At 38.3% G+C, this 15,567-nt stretch overlaps 1 protein-coding gene across 19 annotated transcripts in view; it reads left to right on the top strand.

Annotated features, from left to right (window-relative positions):
• R3HDM1 (R3H domain containing 1) overlaps window positions 1–9,752 on the top strand; it is a 171,153-nt gene extending 161,401 nt beyond the window's left edge. For all 19 annotated transcript variants that reach the window (XM_023527497.1, XM_023527496.1, XM_011354484.2 and 16 more), the window contains 4 exons: window positions 3,842–3,986; window positions 7,034–7,116; window positions 7,554–7,638; window positions 8,402–9,752. In XM_023527497.1, the coding sequence (XP_023383265.1) occupies window positions 3,842–3,986; window positions 7,034–7,116; window positions 7,554–7,638; window positions 8,402–8,763 (675 nt within the window). In that variant the 3' untranslated portion in view covers window positions 8,764–9,752. The remainder of the gene's footprint in view (window positions 1–3,841; window positions 3,987–7,033; window positions 7,117–7,553; window positions 7,639–8,401) is intronic.
• Window positions 9,753–15,567: the final 5,815 nt, after the last annotated feature.

Genomic DNA, 15,567 nt, shown 5'->3' with positions numbered 1-15,567 from the left:
CTAAGAAGAATGGAATACATCGACCACCAGCTGGTAGTTTCTAAATATCATTCTCCACTAAAAGCTAGGAATGATGGAATTAGAAAATCACCGCCAGCCAAAAATCATCACTAGAGGAGAGAGGATTCTATGAAGATGGTAGAGTATGGAGCACAAAGAATCTGTCTCCCTACCTAGAAATAATTGCACTGTTAGAATCTACTTGATATAACAGTTTTGGACCTCTAGAATCTATCGAAGGCTTGCAACTGCCATGGAAAAGCTTAGGCAATAAATTGCAGTAATTTCAGTCTATTTCAACTCTTAGCACAGTAGCAGCGACTCATCTCCTACCCCTAGCCCCATGATAGGCTGTGTACATGTTCCTAGAACAGCTTGCAGGAGCCAGGGTGAGCATAAAAGACCCCGTCCTCCAGACACAGAGGATTTAAGTTTTGATCCTGGATTTCTGCTTCGGATCACAGAGATGTAGACAAAGAGGCAGTGGCTATTGTTGTTACACCTCCCTACATTGTTGCAAACCTCTCCCTCTCCATCTTTTGGGGAATTTAAAAGGCTGTTTTTCCTCCCTTCATTTTTCTCTTTTAACCACTTGTGGGAGCAAGACATTCAGGACTAGGATTTCAAAAGCAACTGAATATATTGGAATAATTAGAAAGTGACTGCATATGCCCAGGGAAAGGCACAGACTCAATGAACCCCTGAGAAGACCTTAGAGTTACACCTCAGGCTGACCCTTGGCACAGAAACAGCTTGCAACAATCAGTAAGCAAAAGCAATGAGGAAGGAAGGGAGGGAGGGAAGAAGAGAAGGAGGGAAGGAAAGAAAAGAAAAAGAAAAAGGAAAGAAAAGAAAAAGAAAAGCAAACCTTGGGAAAAGGGGAGAATCTGATTTCCACAGTTACCAGATTATTAGATTCAAATATCAAGTTTTCAATAAGAAATCACAAGGTATACAAAGAAACAGAAAATTATGGCCCATTTAAAGGAAAAAAATAAACAGAAACTGTCCTTTAAAAAAGACCTTATGTCAGATATCCTAGACAAAGACTTAAAAACAGCTGTCTTAAGGATGGTCAAAGAACTAAAGGAAGATATGAGGAAAGAAAACAATGTATGAACAAAATGGAATTACCAATAAAGAGATAGAAAACCTAAAAAAGAAACTAAAAATAATTCCAGAGTCAAAAATACAATCATTGAAATGGATAAAAATTCACTAGAGGAATTCAGTGGCAGATTTGAGCAGGTGCAAGGAAGAATCAGTACTTAAAAATAGGACAATAGAAAATAAAGAGGCTAAAGAAGGTACAGAAAAAAAGAATGGAGAAAAGTAAACAGCCTAAGTGACCTATGGGACATCTGTTGAACCAGCATATACATTGTGGGTGTCCCAGAGAGAATATTTGAAGTGCTTATAACTGAAAACTTCCCAAATTTAATAAAAGACATAACTATAAAGTATGTCAAGCAGCTTGACAGACTCTAAAGTGAACTCAGTGAGACCCACACTGAGACACATTATAATCAATCTTTCGAAAAACAAAGACAGAATGTTTAAAATAGCAAAAAAGAATGACTTAATCACATACAAGGGATCTTCAAAAAGATCATCAGCAGATTTCTCATCAGAAACTTTGGAGACCAGAGTCAACAGGCCAATATATTCAAAGTGCTGAAAGGAAAAAAAGGCTGTCAACCAAGATACTACGCCAGACAAAACTGTCCTTCAAAACCGAAGGGAAAATTAAGAATTCCCAGATAAACAAAAGCTGAGCCCTCACCTGCAAGAAATTCTCAAAGGAGTCCTGGAGAGTGAAATGCAAGAATACTAAGACAGTAACACAAAGCCATATGAAGAAATAAAGCACTCATTTAAGTCAAACACACAAGCAATTATAAAAGCTAATGGTATTACACCAGTGATTTGTAACTCCACTTTTTGCTTTCTACAAGATTTAAGAGACTAATATACTTTTTAAAAAACATTTATCTAAAAGGTAGTATTATTGTAACTTTGGTTTGTAACTCCACATTTTTTATATATATAATTTAAGAAACTAATGCACTTAAAAGAATTATTAGTCTATGTTTTGGGACACACAATGTATAAAAATGTAATATTATGACACCAGAAACCAAAAGGGGTGGGGACAACACATGCTTTTACTATATGCTGTCTACAAGAGACTCACTGTAGATCCAAAGACCCAAATAGATTGAAAGTAAAAGGATGCAAAAAGATATATTTCATGCAAATTACAGCCAAAAGAGAGCAGGGATAGTTTTGCTAATAACAGACAAAATAGACTTTAGATCAAAAAAGTTATCAAGATACAGAGGACATTATATATTAGTAAATTTTCAATATAGCAACAAGATAGGACAATTATCAACACTTACACCCCTAATAAGAGGCCATCAAAACATATGAAGCAAAAATACACAATTGAAGGGAGAAATAGTTCTAAAATAGTAGTTGGAGACTTTAATACCCCACTCTCAATAATGAGTAGAACAACCTTACAGAACAAAGGAAATGGAGAATTTAAACACAATAAATCAACTAGATCTAACAAACATATACAGAACACTCTACCAGACAACAGCAGCATACATATTCTTCTCAGGGGCACATGGAACATTTTTTAGGATAGACCATATGTTAGGTCATATACTATCTCAATAAATTTTAAAAGATTGATATCATACAAAGTACAAAGTACCTTCTCCAGGCAACATTGTACTGGGAGTTCTACCCAGAGCAATTAGACAAGAAAAAGAAAGAAAAGACATTCAAAGTGATAAGAAGTAAAATTTTCTCTGTTTGCAGATAATATGATCTCCCCACGAGACGCTTAAAACTAAAAAGGAAAAAATAGTAACTTGACAATGGAGAAATCTGGCAGACACCACCTTAATCAAGCAGTTAAAATAAAAATCACTGATACTGTGATGACAAATGGACAGCATGTGCCTTCTCATATGATGCACTGAGAAGGACACATCATTTATCTGGTATTCCCTCACTAAATGTATATCATGAACTTTTTGATGAGAAAAAAGCAGGCAAACCCAAATTGAGGAATATGCCACAAAATAACTTATCTTCAAAATGACCTTCAGGAGCTGATCTTCAAAATGTCAAAGCCATGAAAGGGAAGAAAGACTGAAGCTCTGTTCCAGATTAAAGAAGATAAAAGAGACATGAGAACTAAATGCAACACTTGATTCTAGATTGCATTTTGGACTAGGAGTGGGAAAAAAAATTCTTTTTTTTTTTTTGCTGTAAAATACATCTGTGGGACAATTGGCAAAATTTGAGTAAGCTCTCTAGTATTACTGTATTGTTAATTGCCTAATTTTGACAATTCTGCTGTAGTTATGTAGGTAAGAAAATTTTCTTTTTAGAAAATAGACACTAATTATTTAAGGATAGAGAAGTGCTGTGAACAACTCTAATAGGTCATAAAAAATAATAGTTTATACAGAGAGAGATAAAGTTAGTATAATAAAATATTAACAGTTATGAAGTTGAATTATTTGCATTATTTATAATATTGTCAAGATACAAAAGCAAGATTCAAAAATAAGATGTATGGTCTATTTCCATTTTTGTAAAACATAGACATATAGATGTATATGCATAGAAATAATCTGTTGTGTTTATTTTGGGAGCAGGACATTATAAATTTCTATTTTAATTTTTTAATAACAAGTGTATATTGTAATAGTGTAACAAGTACATATTTGTAATCAGAAATAATAAAAATTTTTGTTCAAAAGGAAATTGGCAAAAAGCCTGACGAAAATGCTGACCCATTTTCTTCCTATAATTGCAGCACAGCCCTCAACTCAACAGCCCCATTACTTCACCAGCTCAGTCACCAGCACCAGCTCAGCTATCCACCCTGAAAACTGTCCGTCCTTCTGGACCACCACTTTCCATCATACCTCAGTTTTCTAGACCTTTTATTCCTGGGCAAGGTAAGTATGCATGAAACTAGTCATAGAATTTTAAGACCCTGTTACTTTGTGATTTACCTTAGTACTGCTACCTTTCAGTTTTCCATAGGACTACATTTTCACCTCCACCCAGGTATATTTGTTTGTTATTATATACTCATTCTCAAATATATCATAAGAAAAAAAAAATAGTATATGCAGAGAGATGTTTCACCTCTAATTATTAATTTAGTAGTAACTTACATTCAGTAAGTACTTACATGACAGTTAAAATGGCTTTAACTTATTATCCTTAATTAGACTTCATTCCTCTATAGTAGTAACATGCAATGTTTTTTTTATTTGCTCTATATTTCTAACTTCTACATTAGAGTAATATATATCAAGAGTTTATTCAAAAATTTATTCAACAAACATTGAGGACTTATTGTGCCCTTGATGTACAAAAATGAATAAGGTGAAGCCCTCATCCTTACCAATCCTCAGTCTAGTTGAAGGAACAGATACGTAAGTGGATGATTATAAAATAATATGAAAATTATTAATTTTGTTTCCTAGAATTTATCGTAAGGACAAATGCATATAGTCAATGCACACAATGATTTATGCACAGAAGAGTTTATTCTATAGCAAAAAAAAAAAAATGAATGAATGAATGAAAGAAAACAACCTAAATGTCCATTAGTCAAGATTAGTTAGATTATGGTATATCCATTTAAGGAATGTTATGCAGTTATCTAAAAAGCATATTTTAAAGAATCATTAAAAGGAGAAATATTCACAGTATGGTAGGTGATTTTAAAAACTGCTATAGTTATGTATATAAGTTACATGGACATTTCAAAAAAGAATGCTTCCATTAAGCCCTTGAAAAGATGTTCAGCATCACTTTGCCCCCACTAGAATGGCTGTAATCAAAACGGCTAACAACAGAGAATGTTGGTGACAACACAGAACTACTGAAATTCTCATACATTGGTGTGTGAGTATAAAATGATAAAACCACCTTGAGAAAAGATTCAACAATTTCTTATGAAGTTAATCTCTTACCTTACAATGTAGCAGTTTCACTCCTAGGTATTTACCAGAGAGAAAAGAAAACAAGAACATTATAATAGTTCAAACTGGATATGACCCAAATGTCCACCAACGGGTACTGGATAAACAAATCTCAGTTTATCCTTACAATAGAATACTACTTAACAACGAAAATGAACAAAAGCAAACTAATTGACATGCAATAAAATGGATGAATCTCAGAGTTATGTTAAGCAAAAAAAAACAGACACAAAAAGAAGACATACTATATGATTCTAATTATATGAAATCCAACTATAGGCAAACTGAACTTTGATATTAGAAATCAGATAATGGTATGGATGGGATATGGAGTTGACTAGAAATGAACTTAGAACTTTTCAGGAAATAGAAATGTTTATTATCCTTTTCAGGTCATGGTTACATGGACTAATACAATTGTTAGAATTTATCAAACCCAACACTAAATATGTGCATTTTGTTTTATGTTAATTATATCTCAGTTTTTTAAGAATTCTTAAATACACACATATCACACATGTGTGAGCACACATATATGGAACAGAGACCAAAAAGATACACACCAAGACATTAGAAGTATTGAAATTACTCGGGTGATTTTTATTTTCTCCTTTGTAATTCTGTATTTCTCAATTTTCTATAAAGCCAGTTGCTTTAATAATCTAGAAAGATAAGGTGTGTTATAAAAAATAAATTGAAAGATATGGATTGAAACTGTATGGCAATATAGTAATATTGAGATACCTGATCTAGTATGAATGCCCCAAGAGGAGCACACAGCATAGCCTATAAGGAGTCTTTGGTTACCACTAACTACAGTGTCATCTCCATACTTGTAAAGAGTTCTTCTCCATAGACCTAAATTTAATTCTAACTTCTTTGCACTGTTTTTTATGCATCTTCACGCTTCACATTGCATTTCTGATCTCAGTGCTAAGCCACGTGTCATATCTGCCCTTCAGCCAATGCTTGGGAAGGGGCAAGTATGTCATGGATGTATTCTGCCAGGGAGCTGCCCAGGCACCTTCACAGCGTTCATCAGAAAAGAGCCCCGTATAGTGGTAGGAAGTGCACGCCTCGCTCCTCTCTGTTACGGCACTCTTGAGAAAAAGGAGATGAATATATGATTGCCTGAAGATGTTTTCCTCTCACCTACCCATAACCCTCCTCCAAATAGAGAATGTGCTAAATTTGGGGGCTTACAGTTAAAATAAAATGAGATAAAAACAAATGAAAATGTTCTTCTCCAGGACAAGGTATTTTCAATTAACACTTATTAAGCCCTTTTCATGTGATAATTTTAGGCACTCCTGAGTGAAAGAAAATAATTGAAAGATCTCCATTCTGACTACCCTGCATTTATTGATTTAGGAAGGGGATGCTTGCCACTCTTTCTAAGCAAGTTGAAATTATATATACAAACTTTCATCTAAAGACTGCTTAAGAGAAGACCCATGACCTAGAATGTAAATATATACCCATTGGTTAAGACTGTAAAAGTGTTTGCGTGCGTATTTGTAAATATATACATGCACATATATATGCACATATATGTGCACATATAGTGAATTTGGGGAGATAGAGAGCTTAATGGTTTTCCAGGGTCTTTTCCTTCCCCTGAAATGTAAGTTTTTTTCATCATCAGAGAAAACACAGTTTTTAGCATCTCACATGGGTGGAGTGCGTATCATAGTTATTTTGGTGGATTTCAATGGAACATTAAGGTACATAGAGAAGTTTCTGTTCATCCTGTCCCATCTACCCAGTTCCTACCACTTACCCTCCTCCATAACCACTGTTATTAGTCCTTAGTCCATTGAAAAGTTTATCCTAGCTCTTTAAAAGTTATATGGAACTTTTCATTCTTTTAAAAAATGTCAATACCTATACTTTTTTATTTTACCAAATGTGTTTCCCCTGCTTATCTTAAGTGAGATAGTTTAGAAAACTCCAGGAAGTACTTTATAACTAAGTAGAGAAAAATGTAAAATGTTTCTGTCGACTTTCAGGAGATGCCAGATATCCATTACTTGGCCAACCACTGCAGTACAACCCTCCTGCTGTTCTGCACGGACACATTCCAGCTCAACAGGTGTGACGATCAGCCTTCTGACTTCCCAGGCATCGTTGGCAGAATATCATACTTCTGTTGCTGAGTGTGGGGTGCCCTGGTCACTGTATAAATGTGCCTCAGTCAGGCTTATTTACCAGTGCCGTCACTGGCCCCGCCAAGAGCAGAGGAAAGGAGAAAGCGGTGTGCTGCCTGGCTGAGAAGTGATTCAGCAGCGCTGTCCAAAGCCAGGTGGAGGTCGGAGTGTTGGGCGCTCTTGCTTATAAAAGGTGGTCAGCAAGTGGCTGGTCACAGTGAGGGACAGCAGTGTCATTGCCATGGAGGCAGAATTTCAAGGCCTGGAATTGAATTTTTCCTGCTGAAATACAAAACCCAGACTAAATATGGTTAGGTGTTAAGGGTTTAAATGTTACAACAGTATTGTTAACCCTACTTCTCATCTGTTTGTGGGTTTTCAGGGTCAGTCTGGCAATAGACATGGAAACCGAGGAAGGAGACAAGCTAAAAAAGCCGCATCCACTGACCTTGGTGCAGGAGAAGCAGGTGTGTCCCTGAGAGGCAAAATGGGTGTGGTCCTACAAACTGTCAAGAGGTTCAGTGGTCTTTAAAACTATACCACGGCACAGAAATGAGTTTTCCTCTTACTAGAATCCTGCAAAAAGTCATAGAAAATTATGCTGTCTGTAATGTAGGGTTCTTGAATATGTTCTTTTAATCCTGTCTTATTTCAGGTTTGAGTATATAGTAAGGTACAGGTAGATTTATGAGGGGCGAAGGGACCAAAGGGAAAAGAAGTGTGTGAGAAACAGGTAGAATGAAACTCTTTGCCTCTGTCGTCTTTGAGAAAGGCCTGAGTCCTAACACACAGATGAAGGTACTCTGAATGAACAACATATATCACCTTTCTATGGCAAAGTGCTGTATGTAGTTTAACTTTCTATTCAGCTTCCTTGGGGTGGTTAGGGCAAGTGCTATTATCTTTATTTTACAATGGGAACGTGAAGTTCAGGAAACTGTTTGCCCAGGGTCATTTATGCGCCTCATTTAGAGAAGCTACAGTGCTGCATTTCGTATGTGCGACTATCAGTGAAGACTACAAGTCGGGTAGTTTTGCATCATTAGCTACACATCTCTTGCCTAAGGGGAAAGTAGGAATAATTTAAAAGACGGCCATAACAATTACAGTTTTGTGTATCTGAGTGTTTTTCGAATACCTTGTCATTTTCTATGTCATTTGGGTCTCCAGGACTTTTTGCCTACCTCTTTGGTAACAGGGATTATTAATTCTACACCTTTTCCATTCTAGTTGTTGGGAAGGTCTTGGAAATTACCGAACTACCAGATGGAATAACTCGCATGGAAGCCGAGAAGCTTTTTGGGGAACTCTTTAAAATTGGCGCCAAGATCCGGTGGCTGCGCGACCCCCAGTCCCAGCCCCAGTTGCGTCGTCACCCCCTCTGCTGTGGCAGTGGGGACAACACTGTCAATTCTGAACGCTCTAAACCCAGTGACTTGGCCTCCACATACACCGTCTTAGCCACATTCCCTTCCATTTCAGCTGCGCAGAATGCATTGAAGAAACAAATTAACTCAGTTAACAAGTTTAAACTGAGAACAAGCAAGAAGCACTATGACTTTCACATTTTGGAAAGGGCAAGTTCTCAGTAACAGAGCCACCTGGGACCCTTGGCCTTTATGATTCCCCCTGTCCTCTCCCATCTTTAATTGGCTTGGTATTTGGAGCTTCTGTTAACATGATAGAGACTCCTAGAATGTGTGGTCATGGCGTTACTGCTTTTGAAGACAGGCCAGTGTTCAGCAAAGACGGGGAAAAATACACACTTCACCCCAAATGACTGTAAGAATTTACATCAGAATGATACAGAGTTAGCAGCTTTTTCTGAGGAAATGCTGTTCAAATGCCTCCTAACTTTTATAGTTATTTTGTTTTATATTTCTGAATTCTTGTATCAGATCCAAAGCTCTATTGTACAGCAAATTATTCTTCAAAATGATTACAACCAGTTGCAACCTGTATTCCTTTTTTGCAGCCAGCACAGTGTGACCCAACATAGAATTTGGGGGAAAAAGAATGCAGGAGTAGAATAACCAAGTCAAAACCATGTGCTATCTTTTTGAGGGGCTGAAGGGAGTGACTAAGGAGAGCCCACAAATAGATTACTCTTCCCCTGTATCTCTAAACATAGAAACAATTTCCAGAAAATACAGAATTCCCTCATAGGGTCCTTTCCTTATTCATTTAGGTAGTATGGACATTAAGTGTAAAGTAAATTATGTTCTTAATGCCTCTTAAACCACTTAGACTCAAAGGGGAATAGGAATCATTCTAGGCAGGAAAATACTTCCACATTTTTTTAAGTGTCCCTCCAATAACTAAATGCCACTTATTTGCATTCCCCTCCCCTCCTTGTGGATTTTTTGTCACCTAAGGAAATACATTTGATGAGTGCTGGAAACTTCTTAAGTGGTTTAAAATTTGTTTTCATTGTTTGCAGCGGATCACTGGACATCAAAGATTCATTGCACTTATGAACAAGGAACCTTTTTTTCAATTTCTGTGTAATTTGCAAGGCTGTACAATGTGTGCTGATGCAAGCCTTTTTCAGTTCAAGAGAATAAATGTTTACAAATATAGACCCACTTTGTCTTTTGTAAATTAAAATTACCTTTTTAAATGATTGTCAGTATCAAAGACTTAACCTGTCTTGAAGATTTCAATTTCAGACTTAAACAAGATGAAAGACAGTAAATCTCTCATTGTAGAAATGTTTTACAAAGCAGCACTTTCTCTGAGTGAATCCCGTCAGTGTGGTTTGTGTCATTTTGTTCTCTCAAAGTTAATATCGATCAATTATAGACAGTTTTGAGTATGAACATAGTATGTAACTAAAAATAGAACATTGGTTAGGTAAAGAATTTGTGTTTTTAGCCAATACATTGAGCACCCAAGTCCAGTTTAGCTCAAATGTTTTATAGAAAGCTTTCCATTTGTTAGCCAGGCAAAGTGTTGGGAAACCCAAAAGGTATGTGTTTGGGGGCGGGGGGCGTGGAGAGGAGGGGTCTGCCATCTGCAACTTGCCTAGAGCCTGGCTTGCTTCCAGCCCAGCCCAGGGGTTTACTTAATTGCTCAAGAGCGATGGGTATTATCAGACTCTGGCACAGATGCTCACTCACTCCAGGGTATTTGCAAAGTCCCACTTGTTCCCTGGGAATCCTAGGCCTCCCCAAAAGCCGGTGCCTCCCAATTATGAATATTACTCTGGGAGCAGAAGTTGAACCTGCCTTTGAACCATGTCAGATTAAGGAGCCATACACAGGAAAAGGTAAGAGTGAGGCCTGAAAGTCATTCCCAAGGCCTGTTCAGTTTTTTTTATTTTTGACCATAGAGACTCAGAGATGGGGAACATAATGTAATTAGAGCCAGCATTGCAGCAAGAATTGTTATTCAATTATACACGGAGGTAGAGTCCAAAAAACCCCCCACAACCCTATGGTTTATTTCAATTCTCTGAATATTTTCTTTAACTCTTGCAGAAGGAATCCTAATAAACCTGACTGTTTTTTTAATTGAGGCATAATTGACATACATTTTATTTGCCTCAGGTGTACAACATAATGATTCAATATTTGTATATATTGCAAAATGATCACAATAAGTCTAGTTTACATTTTTTACCTTACATAGTTACAAAATTCTTTTTCTTGCTTTTAAGGTCCTTTTAGCAATTTTCAAATATACAATACAGTATATTAACTATAGTTACCATGCTGTACATTAAAACCTAAATTTTTGCTTTAGACCCTTGGTTTACCCTGTAGGAGCTGAAGACCACCCAGAGGAAATGGGTAGGAGGAAATCAGAGCGAGGTTATTGCTAAGTCAGCTATTGCTAAGTCAGGCTATTGCTTAGCCACCACCACCACTATCCCCCTATTCACTAACAATCGCATGAGAATAGTTATGAAATTTCCAAGAAAAAAAAAATACAAAAAAAAGAAGCAAGCACCCACAAGACCACCTTCTTGTTTTGTTGTTGTTGTTCTAGAATCTGATTTCACCTATGGAAAAGAGGAGGAAGCACACACAAGAGGCGTTTAAGATGTGATTTGACCCAGACTTTAAATCTTCTTAAGGACAGCTTCAAATGTCCCACAGCCCTAGCTGTGGTTATTCCCAGAACATAGACCACATTTAGGGGCAGATAGTCCTTTTACAAATAAAATGGACTTTTCTTACCTATACCAGTATTAGCAGCTCCAGCAGCCCCTTCTTTGGGAATGACAGAGGTCCCTTAATGACCTTCTGTCCACTTCTGCTATTTTATATATTATAAAGCAGAGAATATAGCTTAGGGTTTTAAACCCTTGGTCCATGAAAAAACACGGATATATTGAGTATGTTTGTGAATCTAGAGCACAAAGTGTGTTTGCCATGATGCCAGCAGTAATTAAAAATAACTAGCTTATCTGATCTGAAAACACAGTAATGATCTGAGCATCACTACCCCCAGCTAAAAATTTGTTTTTCTGACCCCACCAGGGAGTAACCTGTGGCCTGTGAATAGTATGCAAAACAAACCTCAGTAGAACCCACGATGCCAGAGTGGCTTGGAGAGTCAAGTCAGCACAACTGCAGCAACCGAAGGAAGCTGGTGAAGAGTTGGGTTCTTCACAGGTCAGCAACAGGAACGATGCAAGACTTTAGCAGAAGCTAGCCGCAGGCCCTTTGTAGAGGTGGCCAGATGCCCTAGTCCCAGTCTACTGCCTGCCCAACAGAGAGTGAGCTATGCCATGTATAGTCTGCTAAGACAGATTCCATCTTCTGGTGCCCAGTACGACACTAGCATGAAAGTGCTCTATACATGATGGCATGATTCAAAGCTGGCCCCATGTTGCTTGGAATTCTAGAAGTCTTTATGCACCAATGCTAAAAACGAACCAAAGGTTCACCTGCACCCATTCAGCCCACAGACCTTCACCAGCCTGAGAAACAGGTAGATGTGGCTGCGCTTTAATCTACACCCAAGCCCACATATGCTCAGGCCGCAGATTGCATGTTAGTTATTTTTCCCTTTACTGTCTGCACTTGGATTCATTTTGGTTTGATTTCACCAGCATAAGAATATTAGAGGAGTATAATGAAAAGGTAGTAGGAACTGAAAACCAATAAAACAGATAAAATCAGAAAACTGATAAAACTTAGTTCTTTGTAGGGAGAGAGAGAAGCATTGAAATAGATAAATCATTAGCTACATAATTCCCCTTCCCCTAAGGAAAAAACAGCTCAGTCTTGCTGCTTAACAACCCACCCAAAATTTAGTGGGTTATGGCAACAATCTTGTGGGTCAGGAGCTTGGGCAGGGCTCAAGGAGGATGGATTGGCTCTTCTGCAACTGATATCAGCTGCCCTCAGCTGGGGCTGGGCTGGAAGTTCCAAAAAGGCCTCAGTCTCATGCCTGGGACCTCATATATCTGGGGTCCAGGGGCCAACTCTCTGCTACGATGCCTCAATTCTCTATGCAGACACCTTCTCAAGGTTATCTCACCCTCCGAGGCAGCTCTGTCCATGTAGCTTCTCTTTCCAACAGCATAGCCTGTACTTCTAGTCACTATGTTGTACATTGGATCCCCAGAACTTACTCATCTTAAAACTGGAAGTCTGTACTCTTTAACCCTCTTCGCCATTCTCCCCAACCCCTGCCCCTGACAACCAACAATCTACTCTCTGTTTCTGTAAATTTGGAATTTTTTTTTTTAGATTCCACATTAGTGAGATCATACAGTATTTGTCTTCTCTGACTGACTTTACTTAGCATAATGCCCTCAAGGTTCATTCATGTTGTTGCAAATGGCAGGGTTTCTTTTCTTTATGGCTGAATAAGTAAAGGCCTCTTAAAATCTGGTCTTAGAGTCCCAGAATGTCATTTTTGTTGCATTCTATTGGTTTAAAAAAAAAAAAAAATGGGGCCTGCCCACGGCAGAGGAAATAAACCCCACCTCTTGATGAGAGAAGTGGCAAAAAGGCATGTAGGATTGAAGATAAGGTCGCAGTCACCTTTAGTAACAAGTTACCACAAGAACAAAGAAATACACATTTTCCTATGCCAAAATGTCCCATTGACTCTGCCTCCAAACTAAATCCTCAGGATAGCGAGGATTCTCTTTATCTCCACTACCACCACCATGGACCAAGCCATCATCATCCTGTGCTTGTACTGAACTGGCCTTTCTAACCAGTCTCCCAGCTTCCACTCTTGTTCTCCTATTTACACAGATCCAGAATGACCTAAAAGAATCAGCTCACGTCATTCTGTTAGGTAGTCAGATCTGAGTGACAGAACAAAGGAATAGGGGCCCAGCCTAGAGACTGCCCAAAGAAACACCCCGTTGCGTCCCCAGAGACAAAGGACTGTGGGGCCATAATTCTATACACGGTTTAATCTGGCCACAGATGCTTGCGCAGAAGGTACTACCCTAACCCATAACCTCAGCCTCATTATACCATCATTATAATCCGTGTTTATGCATGAAGTTCATGAATCTAATTATAACAGTGAATTCTGGATAAGCACATGCACGCTAGGCAGAGAGTTATATAGCAGCCAGGTGTCAATCAAAATGACCTCACGTGCCAGTCACCTAGGAATGCCTTTGGAACCACCCATCACGCCCCTAATATAATATGGCCCTCCTCACTTCTGTGTTGTTGCAGCCCTTTTCGCTGAGAATCTGCTCCTCCCTTGGACCTCTGTACTCTGTACTCTGTCTTTTATCTTTTCACCTCCCAAATTCCACAGGGCTACCGCCTTCCTCAGCATGGCCTATCTCCTTCTAAAATATACTTTTAATAAATCTTACTTTGCCTAAATCTCGCTGACCTATAAATTTTTGCCTCAACGGCAGGGAAGAACTGAGGAAAAATGTTAATTGCACTTCTGCGTTGTTACCTCCCCCCACCCCTGCCATGCCACTGGGGCAACACTGGAGTTTAAATCACCCCCAAACGGTAACAATTCCTCTGCCAAAAATTCCTCGATGGCTTTCTATTAAAATAGCAAATGTTTTTTATTTTGGCTTACAAAGCTCAAGGTGACCTAGCCCTACTTTCATCTCTGACCTTATACCACCCCAGTACATTTGTTCTTGCTGTTTTCTCTCCCTCTGAACTGTGCCTAACCAGCCCTTTATCTTTCATATAAATGTCACTTCAGCAGAGAGGCATTTATTGCCACCCAGTCTAGCCACCCAATCACAATCTCATTTTATCTCAATTTTTGCTTATTATCACTATCAAATCTTTTGTTAATTTTCTGTCTACACCACTAGAATATAAATTCCATGAGATGAACTATTAGCTGCTCAACAAATATTTGTTGACTAATGACAAACAGGATCAGGAGAATCCCACCTTCCAGACCTGGTTATTTCACCGGTCTGGAGCTCTCCTAAGTGATATCAGCAGATGGGAGGGAGCCAGAATAGAAGCATAATTCACGCATCCTGTTCTGGCTATCTTGATGCTTAGTTCCTTAATGGCTGGGGTTGGGGTAAGGTGGGGCTGGTCTTCTGGTTGGTCACAAGGTGAAATTGAATAAAATGTGCATATGAATCCCCTGGGCAATCTTGTTAAAATGCAGATCCTAATTCAGTAGGTCTGGGGTGAGGCTTAAGATTCAGCAAGTTGATGATGCTGCTGGTACTCAGACCACACTTTTGAATCACAAAGCACTAAGGCATCCCCATTTTTAGAGAAATAACTCAAAGTACATGGCTAGAACTGGGATAGAGCTGGGACTTGCATAGATATCCTGAAAGAAGGAAGGTATTATTATTTTTTTAATTTATTTATTTTAATTAGTTTCAAGTATACAGTACATTGATTAGACATCTATATAGTTCATAAAATGATCCCCCCAACTGCTCCCTCCCCTGACCCTCCACCTAGCCAATGTATTAATGCTAACTGCATTTCCTATGCCATGCTCCCCAACCCCGTGACCGTCCATCGGCTACTAATTTGTACTTTTTAACCCTTCACCCCATTCCCCCAGCCCCCCAAAACCCCTCCCCTCTGTCCATCACCAAATTGTCCACTATATTTGTGAGTCTGTTTTTGATTAGTTTGTTCTTTATATTCCTTAGATTCCACATATAAGTGAAATCATACAGTGTTTATCTTTCTCTGTCTGACTTAAATACCTTCTAGGTCCATCAAAGCAGTATCTTTTTCCATCCCCTTTTTAGTCTGTGTCTTTCTTTTAATCTGAAGTGAGTCTTTTGTAGGCAGCATATGTAGGGGTCTTTCAGCCACTCTATCTTTTGGTTGGAGCACTTAACTGTTTTCCATTTAAGGTACTTATTGATAGGAATGTAGTTGTTACCATTCTTTATTCCTGTTTTTGACACACGTTTCTTCTTAAAGAAGTCCCTCCAACATTACCTGGAATTCTGG

Source organism: Pteropus vampyrus, unplaced genomic scaffold (genome assembly GCF_000151845.1).
Source record: "Pteropus vampyrus isolate Shadow unplaced genomic scaffold, Pvam_2.0 Scaffold17, whole genome shotgun sequence".
NCBI classification, from domain to species: Eukaryota; Metazoa; Chordata; class Mammalia; order Chiroptera; family Pteropodidae; genus Pteropus; species Pteropus vampyrus.
This window is presented reverse-complemented; position numbering and strand designations above follow the sequence as displayed.